This window comes from Diuraphis noxia, unplaced genomic scaffold, assembly GCF_037042655.1.
Source record: "Diuraphis noxia isolate RWA-SAM2 unplaced genomic scaffold, SU_Dnox_SAM2 contig0003, whole genome shotgun sequence".
Taxonomy (NCBI): Eukaryota; Metazoa; Arthropoda; class Insecta; order Hemiptera; family Aphididae; genus Diuraphis; species Diuraphis noxia.
In genome coordinates, this window is record NW_028301713.1 from 27,210,098 (window position 1) to 27,227,922 (window position 17,825).

General features: G+C 28.1%; 1 protein-coding gene across 1 annotated transcript in view; it reads left to right on the top strand.

The window, feature by feature from the left end:
• The first annotated feature begins 2,707 nt into the window (after positions 1–2,707).
• Trmt61 (tRNA methyltransferase 61) overlaps positions 2,708–17,825 on the top strand; it is a 41,149-nt gene continuing 26,031 nt past the window's right edge. Inside the window, exons 1-4 of the mRNA XM_015512448.2 lie at positions 2,708–2,960; positions 3,069–3,425; positions 3,502–3,655; positions 3,765–3,883. Of these exons, the coding sequence (XP_015367934.1) occupies positions 3,071–3,425; positions 3,502–3,655; positions 3,765–3,883 (628 nt within the window). The 5' untranslated portion in view covers positions 2,708–2,960; positions 3,069–3,070. The remainder of the gene's footprint in view (positions 2,961–3,068; positions 3,426–3,501; positions 3,656–3,764; positions 3,884–17,825) is intronic.

Genomic DNA, 17,825 nt, shown 5'->3' on the forward strand with positions numbered 1-17,825 from the left:
TGGATGGAATTAAATTTGAATCCAATGATATTATATCATTGTATACAAAAAACGATTCTGAGCGAAGACGGTTTATCTGCCTAGGATATATAATAGATTATTAAAAATTTTCAAATCTTAGATTTAAAAAGAAAAATTTTTATGAATTTCTAGTTTGAAATAATTTGTGAATTTTTTTACTTTTGTAGTCAAAATTCAAACTTTGAATGCTTATAAAAAAAAATTGTGACTATGTATTTCTTTTATTTTTCAACTTCTATTGTTACAATGTGTTAGAAGCCTTGTATTACATTTTCAAGCTTTTCTACCGAACAAATAAATTTTTATCGATATTTATAGAAAAAAAAACTAAAAAAGTTGAAAAATTAAAATGTCAGTAAACAGCTCAAAACAAATCTAAATATTTTGAAAATTTTATCAAATATAAAAAACACCTATATAAACATTCAGTCAAAATTTCAGGTATCTGCGGTAATTTGTTTTAGAGTTACACCAAAATAAGGAAATCGCTAAAAGTGAAAATCCAATGTTGTAAAAATTTAAATTTCAAATGCTCATAAAAATTTAATTTGAATTTCCGGTGGAATTTTTATTTGTGATAAAGATTGAAAAACTTGTAAGGAATCTTGTATTAAATTTTTTATGAATTTCTAGCTTAAAATAATTTGTGAATTTTCGTGATTTTTACGTATTTTGTCAAAATTCAAACTTTGAATGCTTATAAAAAAAAATTGTGACTATGAATTTATTTTATTTTTCAACTGCTATTGTAACAATATGTTAAGAGCCTTGTATTAAATTTTCAAGCTTTTCTGCCTAACAAATAAATTTTTATCGATATTAATTTAAAAAAAACTAATAATGATCGAAAATTTGAAATGCCTATGAATAGTTCAACTTAAGTCGAAATTTTTTGAAAATTGCATGGTGGATAGAATATACTTTTATAAACATTAGGTGAAAATTTCATGTATCTATGGTCATTTGTTTAAAAGTTACATCTAAAACCAAAATCGATTTTGTCGAAAAATGAGTGTGCGTAAAATTTCCCGTTTTTCCCTTAATTTTTAGTTTGTTTTTCTCAATTATTTAAAAAAGTATTAAGAATTTTTTACTTTTGACCCCCAAAGTACCATCTAGATTCACTTTCTGATCGAACGAGGTACTGAAGTCAAAAATCGAAGAATTTTTACTGCCCCAAAACGTGATGACAGACACAAAAAAAAAAAAAACACATCCTGGTAAAATCAATACATTCATTGCACCGCTCAGAATCTAAAAATGTATTTAGTAATAGATTACAATTTACAAATATATTATTACAACATTATTGATGAAGTACTCAATTTAAACAAGAATCTCATTATCTATTTATTAGGTCAATGTAATGAATGTGTCAAATTTGAATTAATGATAAATCATGGTATCATTAGATGAAAATGTGAAACATATTTTTGAGCGGTAAATATTTAAATTGGAACTACCTATAAAATAATTTACACATTTTTGAGATTTTTAGTAAATTTTTTCAATGTAACTATATGTGAATAGATACCTATTTAGTTTGTCGTTAAATTTTCAATTTTCAATTACCCATAAAAAAAATAAACATTTATACATTTTAAAATTAATAAATTTGTTTTGTTATATTAACCAACATTAGTTTACTACAAGGCTGGGCAAGTTAATGATAATTTTTAACTGAATTAAGTTGATGGAAAATAATTTAAAAAGTTTAAAGTTAACAGTTCACCTAATTTTTTTTTAACTCTGTTAAGTTAAAAGTTATATGAAAATTTTCGATTAATTTATTAAGTTAAGATTTTTTTTTTAATATCTACATATATATATTTACCCAGCAATGTGGTTTAAAATTATAAAAATCATAAATATTATTGGACACGAAATAGGCAATAGTCAATAGCTTTTCTATATATAAAATTAAATTATTAAGTACTAGATTTGTATTAGCACCACAAACCCAAATAATTGATATTAAATGGAACTGAAATATGATGAAAAACCATGAGGGGGGGGACTCAAGTCACTAAATTAAATTATAAAATCCGTTTGAAAATATCATAATATATTTAATTTAAAAAGAATGGTATTAGGTGGTAGGTCACCTGAGCTGCTCGCGGCTGAGCTAAGCACGTGCACTGTAACAGTTTTGTTTATAATCAATGATAATAGTTTATCTTGCTTTTTTATATTTTAGAAATTAAACTGGCAATCCATTTTTCATAGACATTATTATTTACATTATTTACATTATTTTCATAGACCATGGCATAGAAATAAAATGAAAAAAAAACTCATAGTATTTTTTGAAAAATAATTCAAAAATAGCCAATTTATAGAGTTATTCATTTAAAATATGGACAAGTAAATAAACAATTTTGAAATTAGTTAAATTTTGAATGAACTACAACAACTTATATCCACAAAAATACGACATAATGTTAATTTAAAATTGTATATCCGGTTTTCATTTTGTTTTGACTAATTCTAATCCAATATAATCGTTATAGATTGTAAAAATTTTTAAATATTATAATATCGTTATTCTAAAAAACCGCGATGAATTTAAAATTACTACTAGTAGAGATGATCACTAGATAGTGCTATGAGTCAAAACATTTTCAATTGCACATTATCTTTAATCGTGATGTTGTTTGGTGTTTTTATGATAACATTATTTTGATGATAGTGATAAGAGCAATAAGAACGGTTTCCACAACGAATTTTTGAAAATCGAAGTTCAGAAAATTATTAATTATTATTATTCACAATATTTGTCATTTTATCCGATCGTTTTCACATTTAGTTACCTCTGAAAAAAAGTAAGACGGTCGATCGAGTTTTGAATTGGTTAAAATCCATGCAATTCGAATCGATATTGAATAAATAACCTTTTTGCCACACCGGTTTTTACATCAAAACTGAAAGCCAATAATACAGTAAGTTGTACCATCTGGGACTTAAGCTTTAAAAAAAAAACATAATTTATGTACTAATACCTACTTAAAAAAAATTAATTTTAATTAAATTAAATTTAATTTAATCAGAAATGAGTTTTAACCGCTACAAAGACGTCATTGAAGAAGGTGACACGGTCATATTGTACATAAATCCACAAGCCATGTATGCTATCCAAGCCCAGTCAGTAATCGAAAATCGCAAAGGAGAAAAGATCGAAAATGTTATGCAAACTAAGTATGGAGCATTGAAGATTTCTTCGTTATTTGGCAAACGGTTTGGATCAAAAGTGAGTTTGTCCAATGGATGGGCTCATGTTTTGTATCCAACACCTGAACTTTGGACACAGACATTGCCGCACAGAACTCAGATTATATACACACCAGATATAAGTCTAATTATGTTCATGTTAGAACTTAAGCCTGGTAGCATTGTGGTTGAATCAGGTAACATGTCTACTATTGTTATTTTTGTTTTAATTTATCCTTTGTATCTATATTCGATGTAATATATTATTTTTAGGTACCGGAAGTGGATCGTTGACTCATGCCATGGCCTTTAGAGTAAAACCTTCTGGACACATTTATACATACGATTTTCATGAACAAAGAGCAGATCAAGCCCAAAAAGAGTTTAAATCTCACGGTTTATCCGAAAATGTCACCAGCCAATGCAGGTAATTTGAATTTGTTTTGTTGATAGTGTTGGTGCTATACCATCAACAATTGGTTTTGAAGATTTGGTTAACTAGTATTAATTATATATTGATTCTTTTGTATACATAGAGATGTTTGTCAAAATGGATTTAGTGATGATGTTACCGGTAAAGCTGATGCTGTATTCTTAGACTTGCCTCATCCACATCTAGTTATTCCATTTGCTATTAAAGCTTTAAAACCATCAGGTAATTATAGAATTATTATTATTTAAGTGTTGGCTATAATCTATTTAATATCATACTGTCTTAGTAATAACTTATATCTAGCCTGGACTAAGACTAGGTACTTAGGATCATTAAATTATTTTCTTTTTGTATTTTAAAACAAGCTAAAAAAAGTCAAAATGGTTAAATAACAATTATGAGTATGTGTTGAAAACCATTACATTGTGTAATGCATTTTTAATTTGGTATCAGCAATTATGAATACTAACTATTCATCTCTATAATATGAGTAATAAACTAATAAACTAATAAATAATAATGGAATTAAATTTGATGTGGCCCTCCCCTACATTGGTCTGAAAGATTTTCTATACAATACATATCAAATTTAATATCATTGAAGTTGAATTAATTTGGTAGCAAGTAATAATATGACTTAGTTACTATAGAATATGTTATGTTATAAATTGAATATGAACTACATGGGATTTAAACCTATAATTTTTAATGAAAGTAAACTCTATGGTGAACTATAAGCCTTAGATACTAGAAATTGTACCATTCAAATTAATGTTTTATGTTGTAATGTCAATGACAAAATAATTTCATATATTATTTTTGAAACTTCAATAATCGTTGATAAAGTGTTTGATAAGAAAACCAATTTCTCATATTATATGAGATTTGTGATTAATATTTATTGTGTATACCGTATGTGGCGCATAAAATAATTTTTTATACATTATTCAAAAAATTTGAATATTTTATGATTAGCAAAATAATTTCCATTCAACGACTATAGTCTATAAGAGATTAATAATTTTAATTGCTGTATACGTATTTAATTATTGATTTATATTAGGTATTTTTTACATAATATTCAAATGAAGTAGCAATAATTTATATTATAGTGTTTATGGTGTTATAATTCAACACTATGAGGATTGAGGCAATTATGGGGTATTTATTTTTAATAATTTAGTGGTATATAATATAACAAAATTTATTATTTTACTATAGTATAGTTTTATATAATATCATTTTAGATTCTAAGTGGAATGATGAATTTATTGATTTTACTATATGTGTTTTTTTTCTTTTTATGTATATTGTTTACACCGTAAGTAGTTGAAATAATACTTTGATTATCAACTTCAGTTTTTTATTTAGTGGTAATATGAATCTAATTGGCACTTTAGAAAGGTCAAAATGGAAAATTTCCGAGAGTTTTAAACGTCAAGAAAAACAATAATTTATGCATAAAATCTATTTATTTTTTTTAGTGTAACTTAAAAATGAATAACCAAAAATTCATGAAATTTCCACCAAAATATGTTTATTTTTTTTGTTTTCTATACGATATACTTGCATGATTATATTTTCAGAATATTTTGACTCGTTTGGAGCTGTTATAGTCATGAGAAATTTAGTATTAACTTTTTATAAACATATAAAGTTAAAAGTTTGACCAAATTCAACAACTCAAAAATGTATCAAATGTTTAATTTTGATAGTTAAGGTTTAAAAATTAAAAGCAAGATTTCTCATAAATTATTTTATAACTTTACCAAGAAATCTAAAAAATAAATCAACATGGTTATTATAAATAGATTTTTTAATTTTGAATTCGCATGAGATTAGACGTTAAAGTCTTATATTATTTACATTGTTATCAGTGAAGCTGCACGAGGACTATCGCCATATTGTTGTCTGGAAAAACATTGGTTGGCATACACAAAATGTATATACGGAATAAATAAAATGAAATATTTTTTTAAAGGGAAAATAAAATAATAATAACAAAATTATCTATATAAAATATGTTTTTTTGTTACAAACAAAAATTCTAGAAATAATAAAATATAGTAGGTACTATATCATTTAATGTTTACCATAAATACATGTATGATATGTCATATGTACCTACTATTTGCCAACCAAGAAAATGACGGAACCCTGCTTCAATTAATGCCTGGAGTTACTTCTGGTTAATATAGAAATATATGAAAAATATAGTTACATTATCATTATTATTATTTGCTTTCATGATAAAAATGAGTGATATCACAATAAAAAATCTTCCGTAAACTACGTGTAAAAATGGTTAAGTAAAATAAAAAATATTAAATCTTTAAGCACCATAAAGATGTGATTTCTTGAATAAATGCTAAGTATATTGAATTTAAGTAAACTTGTTTTGTTTCGATAATGTATTTAATTGGCGTGGAATTATTTAGAATAGTATATAAATATTAATAATAATATTTTAAAAATAATACTAAGTTATACTTTAATTATAGTCTTTCGCCGTTTAATTATTTTGTTCATCATACTTTGTTTCTTTTAAGAAATAATTCCTCGTCGAGTAATTAAATTATTGAAACAAAATAAGTTTACTTAAATTCAATATATTTAGCATATTTTATTCATGATATCACATCTTTATAGTGCTTAAGGATCTGATGATTTTTTTTTACTTAGTCATTCTTACACGTACGTAGTTTTACGAAGAGTTTCTGTTGTGATTTGATTATCTATTAACACGAGTAATTGATTTGCTAATATTTATCATAATATACTTATTATTATTAGTCATTATATATTTCTTAAACTATTTTATACCTTTCTAAATAATAATTAAAACACAGCCTTTGAGCTAGGTTCCGTATAGACTGTAGTCCTGGAAAATATTTGGGTAGAAGAGCTTAAATACTCGATAGCATATAATATAGAGTTGCAAGGAAAAAATATTAACAAGTGTTGATTGGAAACATTAAAATGTGTTTACAATGTGCAAGGGAGTTCATAAATTTTTTTTTTAAATTAGTAACAATATTCCTATGAGTATAGGTACATATATTATGATTTGTCAGTATAACATTTCGGCGTATAATAATTGATAATATATATAATATATCGACGACTGGTGCGAGTCACTTTGTACGCTCGGATAATATGAGCAACGAACATAATAAACAGTACCTACATAATACGTGTAGGTAGGTAAGTAGTTAGTAGATGTCTAAAAGTTGATGTCTATTCAACCAAAGACGACTTGTTTCCGTCCGTCCTCAGTGGACTTGCAACGCAACCCGTGTCAGCTACAACCGGCTATTTCTGTGAATATAATATTATAAATCTAATACCTATATATAAGTTTATAACAATATAATATACGAGACTTTAGTGGCTTACACCCGCTTTGTATGAATACTATATATTATGATACATTTTATGCGTTAATTTCGTTTACTCTATCGATAATTCCTTTGTGTGTGAGTGTTTTTTTTTCTAACTTTGTTATTCCGGCGAGTCACGGTGTATAATTATTACACATGCACACTGCAGTTATATATTATATTATTGTATACAATATATCTCGAAAAATGTTTTATTATATACTATGCACGGTGTATGGATAGGTATGTACTATGTATATATCATGGATGGGTTATGGGTAGGTATTTAATGCTGCTCAGTTTCGTATAATATGTATTTTCGTATAAAAAAACGGTCCATGGACCAATAATATAATAACATATAATCGCCATCGCCGCGCACACCTTGCCGTTGCAGTCCTCGAAGATAGATTTTAAACTGGAGATAAAACAATTATTTAACACGATAAGCTACTGTTTTTCACCTGTACCTACTTGGAAATAATAACTATTCACGTGTTTACTCGGTCTCACAGATACGAGTTTCTAATCCCCCGTGACCGTATTTCAAGTATTTCCAACTCATATCTATTTACTATAATACTGTTTTATAACATTATACAGGTATTATAATAATAATGTACATAATATATTTTATATACTGCTGATTAACATTAAATGTATTATGTAGTATACATTATTATGTATACATTTAGTTTTTTTTTTTTAATGTTTTTCACGTTTTAAACAATAACGTCATTTAATTTCATATTTTGGAGCAAAATATACTTTTTCGAGAATTTCAATGCATGCAAAGTTATAATAGTACCTACCTAATTATAATTGGTTGTATAAGTATAACTATCGAACAACTAACCACGATAACGAATATTGGAAGAGAAAGTAAGTATAACAGAGTCTTGCTATACCTTTTCCAAAAGAATTTTTTTAGTTTTTCTTAGTTTCTAATTCTCTAGTTCACCATAAACCCTATATATAACTTGAACATAGTTTTCGGTCAAAAACAGTTTTATTGATGTAAGTATATAACAAACGTAAAATAAAACGCTCAGCCCATACTACGATTGTCCCACTTGCGTTTTCGCCGAATTTCACGACAGTGCGAATGGCTCGTGCCTGCAGAGAATGTAACGGTAGGTGTTGTATATGCAAAAATATTAGTGCTGCCTCAAAACATTTAAGATTCATTTGTCTGACCATTCATATACTTATTCGCTAAAATATATTACTATATATTGTATGCATAAATATCATTTATATTATAATTTACAATTTTATGGTTATCAAAGGTAGAATACAATAATTTATATGTATTGAAATTCATAGTAAATTATTCTGTTTAGGAATATGATATAAAAAAAAAGTATTCAAAAAAATAATTAAGTCGTTTAAAAAAATTAAAAAATTAATAACGATTGGAACTATTAAAGTGTGATTATACATTTTTAAATACCTTCAGATCAGAAGCTTTATATAGAATGCCGGCTATAACTCGTGTCGTGTAAATTGTTATACTATCCTAATGGCTAATAAGCCTCTCAGAGATTTGAATACCTATAGCTAGGTAGGTACTTGAAAAATCCAGCGTTTTATTTTTGATACAAACTTGATCTGGAAAACCTCAAAAGTTATTGTTGTTTCCTTTGCTGCAGTGTGTATTATGTTATCATTATTTCGTTACCTAATTCTGTATAGTTGTTGTCGTCTAAGAACGTGAAACCTATATGCGTAGGCATATATATATATATATGTACAAAGCTTTTGTTGGAAAAAACTTCTTCGATATGCATTTCGTTATGCAGCTGTATGTAGATGTAATAATATATTGTGTATAGTTTATGTGTCATGTCGAAATAACAAGTTATGACAGTCGCCGTGAAAATGGCACAAACATAATATAATGTAACACGTATCTTACCTATATGTAGAATTTTTTATAAAGAGCTTGTTAAAATATATATTAATTATATGTATACATCGACTATATGATATGCTTACTATTAGCCTACTTAAATATCATAATATGTAAATAAAAAGAAATATGTATATAAAGCGCGTAAAGTAACTTATATTGAATAATTACGAGTATTTACAGGAAAAAATATCTGTCATATTACGCATTTTCAATATGGATTTATATATTTAGTTTTCTGCATTTATGTACCAGCTGATGCCTATATAGAATACGTTGGCCATATTTTATGAATTTTTTTCAAAACATAATTTGACAAATTGCATTTTTGATGTTCAACTCGCTCGTGAAAAGTCTACACCAAAAGATATTTTCACGGAATAGATTTTTATGAGATTAAGTACAACTCACATTTAAAACAATCTTTTCGGTGCCCATCATGATATATAATAATATGCGGGGTAAAAAAAAAAACCACCGCATAATGTCAGTAATTAAACGTTGTTACCGTGATGCACTGCAGCATATACTTTGGTAGTTACTTACATATAACTATATTGATGCGCGTTCAATCTTGTTATTATCTTAAATGGTTTTATGGGGCAACCAAAAGAATGTCCGAAATGGGCTCGAGGCTTGAATATCATTCGAATAGAAATGTTTATAATAATATATATATGGGTACAAGCATATTGTGTGAATGCATTTAGGTATATATAATATAATATAGTATGTACATCGGCCGTATAATGTATATATATATATATATATATATATATATATATACCTACATATAACAACCAACAGAGATGGGTTTAGGTTTCCCTTCCGATGCAAATCGACGCGTGGGAAACTTATTCCGATTTTGTACGAAATGATCATTATACACGAACGTCGAGATGTTGCGAAACCGTAACGTGTAATTGTGTTTTTAAACATTCAGAGACATTATTATTCAAGGGGCGGTACCGACATAGTTTTCGAGAAATTGATAATACCAAATTACATCATTCTTGTAATTTGTCTCCACCGCGGCGCGCAGCAGACGAGTTGGATGGTGGTGTGTGCGCAGGTATATTATATTGACGGGTCGAAAGGGGCTTGAGAAAAGGTTTTGTTTGGAAAAATAATAATAAGAATGAGGAATAAAGACAAAACATTTCTGTACGCGTATAGTTTTGTCCGTGTGAATGTACGTAATACTTAATATCTATATTATATGTTTATATACGCCGCGAAACTATATCGTGAATCATTGTTTAATCGAAATTGTTCGCGAGTATCCACGCCCTGGACACGGGATCAAACCAATTTATGTGGGTTTAGTTCCTACGATGAGTCGTAATAAACTCCCTCGGATCGCCCGCCTGCAGTTAATTCTGCAGGTTATGATTTTTAATAAAATTAAAATAATTGATCATCCGAATTATAAAAGAAAATTGGACTGTGGTAGATATTACAATATACGATATTAACGGAATTATATCTTATTTTAATATGTATATTTTATTAATCAAACTTCATATGCGCTTTAGAACACAAAGTTAAATTACTTAAAACCTATTCGTACGAATTTTAATCCTGGCTTTTTTCAGAAAAATTATCCATTCAATAATTCGCGGTTGAAAGGGAGTTCTCATTTGAATAATAGAAATTTGTATCATTGCGGGATATACTCCTTAGTAGTACGAAAAATCTCAAGAATTCGGAAATATAGTGTCTAAGTATATATATATTACAACACTCGCTATATGGTTTGATTATTAAATAATATTATATAAAAATATAACAGTTTAAATAGGTGATTGTATAATTAAAAGGAATACAATTGAACGTTAGGGTACCTACGATAATTCGATTGAAATCATTCAAGGACCAAAGTAAAGATAAAACCATTTTAAAAGCTTAATAATATTTATATTAGGCATCGAGTTTTCATATTTCCTCAACATCCGTTCGCAATCTTCCTTGATTTACACCACTATCTACTTTACATTAACTAATGGTTATGATTGTTTTGTGATATTTACTTTTCACTTCGTCAAATTGTAAATCTGTTTTTAAGTTTAATGTTTTAATATTTACAATGAACGTATATTTAAAACTAATTTATATTAAGCGATCGATTAATGTCAATTCTTATAAATTCTTATAATATTACCTACCTATAACTATTTAAATTTTATTACTATATGACTATGGATTACAATTGTATATATAGTTAAATATATCTGTGTTTTTAATATATCATATGATATGTATGATACGTATGTATTTATGTCGCAGAGGAACATATAATTTATATAATATTCGCATAGCATATATCCACGCTACTATTATTTTCAGGAATACAATATTAAATATTAATAATATATTTTTGTACGTTTCAAATAAATAATAGTAAACATTTCCATCTTAGTACCTGTAATATATTTAATAAATAAATGTTCAAATTCAAAACCAAGCCGTACAACTTCTTGACCGACTTTTAACACTCTAACTACATATTATATATATATAATATAATAAATTAAATTACCCGGAGCGATCATTACCAACAAAACGTTTTGCACGTCGGTGGTGAATTTATCTCGTATAATATATAATATTGTAATAGATTGCTGAGAAATATAAATAATATCCGATGTCGAATAAAAAAAAAAAAAAAAAAAAAATTAAAACGTCAAATTGTGCGATATGGTTCGTAATATAAGGTATTTCCGACAAACTGGTTAGACGATAGTATGCATATATTATATTATTACATACATTGTCTATGTGTACACAGTACACACATATAAGTATAGGTACATATATATAAATGCAGATATGTAAACGTATATATATATAAACTATATACGTATATAATTGTGGCCAGTGCAGTTATGTATACCAACTGGTTTGACGTTACGAAAGGCGCGATCCCCGGCGAAGAGCGCATGTATCTTCCATCAATTTTTTTTCATATATTATACTTTTAAAACATTTCATGTTCTGAGGTAGTAGTGCCAGTAGTGGTAGTACATCGGTAGATACTGATAGATATAAGTAGTACTATACCAAAAGTTTTTGATAACGTTACGGTGGATGACTTTTACCTTGTACGAGTATAATATTTTGTATTCCTATTACCTTTATACGTAGGTACTTTTAAGTAGTACGTATCTACATTGACTTATTTTATGTGCATAAAAAGTATGTATACTAGGCGATTCATCAAATTATAATGTACAGTCTTGGCATTTCCTGTTAAACCATTAAAAAAATAAAAATATTTAGGTTTTTGTGCTATTTAATACACGATTGTGCTTTGGCGATAAAAACTATTTTGAAAATGAAAGCTGTTTTAATTACGAATTGTTAAGCATATTTAAAATTTTTTCAACCGAAGTGTCCATTTAAGTTTTGTGTTGACAATTACTCCTTCCTATAGCTATTATTCCAAATTAAATATTGCAGTAAATAATTGTGTTAATGGAGAAAAAAAATTGGAACATATTCAGCCTGTGAAGAAATGAGTAGATTGCAATGCTTTATTTTTATAATTAACAAGTCATAGAAGTCATGTAACTAAAAATATAGAGTATCCACACGACTCCATGCGAATACATTCGGTACAAGTATAATGTCCCTATATGTCATGCGGATATACTGATTGAATTTGATATAGGAAGTAATAAATAGTTATTAAAAATTATGAATTATTATCGTTACGCTCATGCAGAATCTAAAAAATATATAATGAGATTGCTATGGTGACGTAATCCTATTATTATTTATCATCGGCTGCTAGGGGTGGACCTATAAAAACTTCATAATATTTATTTAATTTTTGTTATCGTTTGGTGGCCATGGCAACTATAACGTGAAAACGGTCAATAACATACAATAATATTTTACCCACCCGGTTTCACACGATGATGACATGCAGACGTAATAGTAACGCCTCGGTGTCGCACAAATTTATAGAAATTTCTATAAGAACACGTCTTCATGTTAATTAAAAAGCGTTGTAAAGTAAAATAATATAGTTCGGACAGTATTATTGGTATATCTATTGAAACGACCGTGTGAAATGTTAACAGTTTAACAAATCCAATATAATATATATATAGCTAGGTGTGTATATATATATATATATATATATACAGGACGTCGTAAATAATATCATATTATATATTATGATATACGCGTATTCCAGGACGGCTGTGACGATAGCTGAATTTATTCAAACCGTAATACAATTTAGTTATATTCCTATTCCAATTAAAAAATAATATATATATATATATAAACACCTTCACATTGATATTATTCAAATGTTCTCGCGCATGTGTGAATTAAAATTGGATTTCAATAGTTGATTTTGCAATACACACGGATCATATCTCGATCATCGTATTATGTTATTATATGAGTACACTATTTTATATACATGGCGAAATATATAACATACCTGTATACGTAGTTCTCAGATTTTATCGACACTTTGCATCTTTAATCACTGGCGATGTGTTATTTTACTAAACATTTTATAACTGTATGTCCTTTGGTGTCCGTCCGTATACATTTAATGGTACTGTTATTTTGATTAAAAGGTGAGGGAATAATATATATGCATATAATGATAATATATATACACAAGATATATATCTATATGGCCATTAATACGAGTAATTAATAACAATATGCAACGTGCGGTGAAGTCTACTTGGATAGTATAATATTATACTCAATACAATAATCTCGCGATCGAGACGCCAATAAATAATATTTTTTAAGTCACATAAATATGGATATGATAATACGATATGACATAAATATATATAGATATATATAGTACCCAAGGACAAGAAATGTAAGTGTATATGTATATATCATTATTATACCTACTTATTATGTGTAATGCAATAAAGTAATATAATATAAGTCATCTCTTTGTATCCTTAAACATTGTGCGTAAGTATTTCTTATATGCACGCGCGCGCACACACACACAATTTTATACGTGTATCAAACTAATATAACATAATATATTGTCAAAAGATTTCGTTACACGTCGTTTATCGTTCGATATTAATTATATTGGCAATTCGTTAATTTTATGTATGCACAATCGACAACGCCGTTTTTTATTTTACTTTTTTAGAATTTTTGTCACTTTAAATTACAATTTATTCATTCTAATATTTTATGAATGTTTTATTTATTGATTGATTATACATGTTAAAAATGTATGGATAGTTTTCCTTACAGTGTGTATACACTCTATATGAAAATCAAATGAAATAGTTAAATATAGTATTATCATAATTGTTTAATTTTTGGTAAATGTTATTTGTAACTTAATGATTTGCCAATATTTGATATTTTAATCAAATAGAAGTGTCTTAAAAAGTATTCCATTGAGAGGCATCACTTCAGTTTTTTTCTAGGTGTGCGAACTTTTCGGCAGGCCAATTTTGATATTATCACCAGGCCATTAATATATTTATATGTAACCTATGCAAACCTATGTAAATATTATTTTCTTACCTTATTATAATTCTAATTTAAATTATTTACTACGACTAATGCAACTTTTAAATAGCTAGCAATTCAAAGAATTAAAAGTTTATAAATCATAAGCAATTAAAGCAACGAGCTAAAAAGATATCGACGGGTTTTAACGTGTGCAAAAACATTTACAGTCTCTTGTAAATCAATATTATACTTGTTTCTTCCTATTCTCAATTGCAATAATCTTTAGATCATTCAATCTTTCGTCGCCCATGGTGGTTCGTAAATATTTTTTTTACTCTTTTGAGGGATGAAAAATGTCTTTCATTTCCAGCCGTGGATATTGATAGTGTTTTTGTTATAATAGAAATCATATCGATAATTATAACGGCGCATTGGACTATTAATGGTGGGCCAACTGTCAACATTTTTTTAAGTTAGTAGTGCTGTTGCCACCCTGCCACCTCCTCCCCCCACTAAATGATGCACCAGATTTCATTTAAGAATCATTTTTTCTTTTTTTATTTCAATATCTGTTTTACTGAAATAAACAATAAGTGATTTAGATGAGAGTTAGTTAAGAACTCTTTGACATGAAGCACATTGAGAAAAAAAATCATTCAGCAATAGGCGAACATCACTTTTTAAAGTTTTAGATTCTGAGTGGGATGAAAAGTTCTAGAGTGTATGTTTTAAAAATATATGTGTGTGTGTGTTTTTTTTATATCTGAATAACGTAATGTTTCTAATAGGTGAAACTTCAAGGAAGGTCCATAGTATATAGCGTTCTAATTGATGCTTTTGGGAGGTTAAAATTGAAAGTTCTCAGTACTTATAAAAATAACCGTAGGGAAAATAATGAGATCATATTTTTTTAAAATTGTCCGAACAAATTGTTGCAGCAAATTTGATGGAAATCACGGCCCTTATTATATAGTAGGTACGTATATTATAACATTATGATATATATATATATATATATATATATATATATATATATAAACGGATGGCCCGAAGGATGTTTATATACGATGAGCATATTATCATATTATTATCCATATAATATTACAATATATATTTCGTATATACGTCTCAATAACAAATTCCGAAAGTCCGCTGCGGCGGTAGTACTGCACTATCTTTTTATGCATAGTATTATTGCGGTAATATATTTAATTTTAATAACGTTTGTTATTTGCGTATATATATATATAATACAATGTTGTAGGTATATATTAAATATGGCGTTAACACGCGTGATCGCGGCTGCATGTGCGAGTCGTCTCGTGTCCACTGCAGCAGTCTAACGGGCGGTGTAGTCACATATGGGTAGTACGTATTATATATGTATTATGGTATAATAATATTATTTTAATATACCTAGACGATATGTGGTGGTAAAATATGACCGTGGTCCGATCGACGTCAATTAGCCGCGTATATATTAGCCACCTCTATATACACGCGGATATTTAATATATAGTAATAATGTGTGTATAAAATATTTACCGGTCGGTCCGTCGGCGTATTACAATGAGAATTTTTATTATTATTATTTTGTGTGTGTGTGTTTGTTTCTAAAGATTTACGATCCATTTGTGTATAATAATATTATTTTAATATATATACGCGCACTCGCCTCTTAAACGGTGCGGTGACTATTGGCGCGTGCGCGGGAGATCGTCACATTTATGATGGTCATATATATATCATAATAATGTGTATATAATATATTGTACGATAATAATAATAATAATAATATTATTTCGTTATTATGATATATTTAGCGACGTGCGTGCGTGTGGCGTATCTCAAAGGGCGCCGCTGCTTTGCGCCACCCGCGAGCAGACCGCGGTGAAAGACTATTTATAGTATATACATCGATGACGACGACTCCGTCCGCTTTCTGTATATTATTATATTTTGTTGCTATCATAATAAATATATATATAGCTCTTTCTCTTTCTCGATATTTTATTATAATTGCGATTTATAGAAGCCGGTAAAAAAAAAAATCGCCGCTCCGGTATTTGCCCATTAAAACCCGAACGACTAAATATTAAATTGGTATATAATATTATACATTGCGAGTGAATAATATTATTATGGTTGGTAATATGATGAAAAATTGAATTATATTGAAATCGTCGAGTTCTCCGCCGCCGCCGCCGCCGTGTACTGCAGCGTGCTTATAGCCCCCCCCCCACTAATCAGGGTCTTACGCGACTTTATTATATTTATATATCATTTTTTTAAGACTTTATTTCGATCCAATTTCTCGAGATCGCGAGTGCTCGCTCTCGATCGTGACCGCCGCGGCGGCGGGTCGGCTACGTAAAATATAAAAATAAGAAATAAAAAATTAGGGCAGATAATGAAATTCTTTGTGCGTTACCGCGAGCTATAAATTCATTATCTAACACGAGATGATCGTGGGAACCGTCGCGATCGCGTATTCCGTACATATTACACATTATTATTATTATTATATTACACGTAAGGTATATACCACGAGCGAATCGCGCGTCGGCACTGCACCGCTGCGGAGACCTCGTCGCGCGTGGCTATAAATTTCAATCCATAAAGAGCCCATCACGAAACCAACAGTGCAGCACACTGCACAGGTATGTATATAACACAGTATCATATATATTATATTATATATTATATTATATATATATTATGTACTATGTGTCAGTAGTGTGAGTATATACTTATGTATGTTATTAAAAAAGCACTTTCGGTGACGAGTAAATAATGGTGTGATGCGACTAAATATGGATTAAAATATTATTTTTACTTGTGTTTACATATACGTATGATTTTATTACTCGCATTAACCCGCTCTATTTCATTCAACATTTTTTCGCGATTCGTGTTTTTTTTTTTTTTTATTGATGGTTTACAACTTCGGCAACAAAGGCCATTAGTTATTTACGTTTGCTTACATGTTTAGATTTGGTTATAAATATTGGTTTGCTTGAGGAAGTTAATTAAATCTGCGTTGAGTTGGTGATTGGCTCCAAGGGCTGCATCGAGGTTGTGTGATATCCCGTGTTTGATCCTTTCTTGATTATATTTTATGCAGTCCGATATGATGTGCTTTCGTGTTTTTTTATTTTTTAACTTAAGGTATTTTAAACCTTTAAATATAGTCTTCATCATAATTGACTTTTAATTTAAATATTAAATATTTTTCCCTAACCGGAATTTTAAAATTTAAAACTTGGATAATATACATTTATACAATAATGTGATCCATTTTTCAAATATATTTTTTTTTGTCATTAATTAATAGTAAATTTAGCTAATTTAAGAATTTAGGTTTTCTGAATTTCCTAGTATATAAGTATACAATCATATTATCATAATA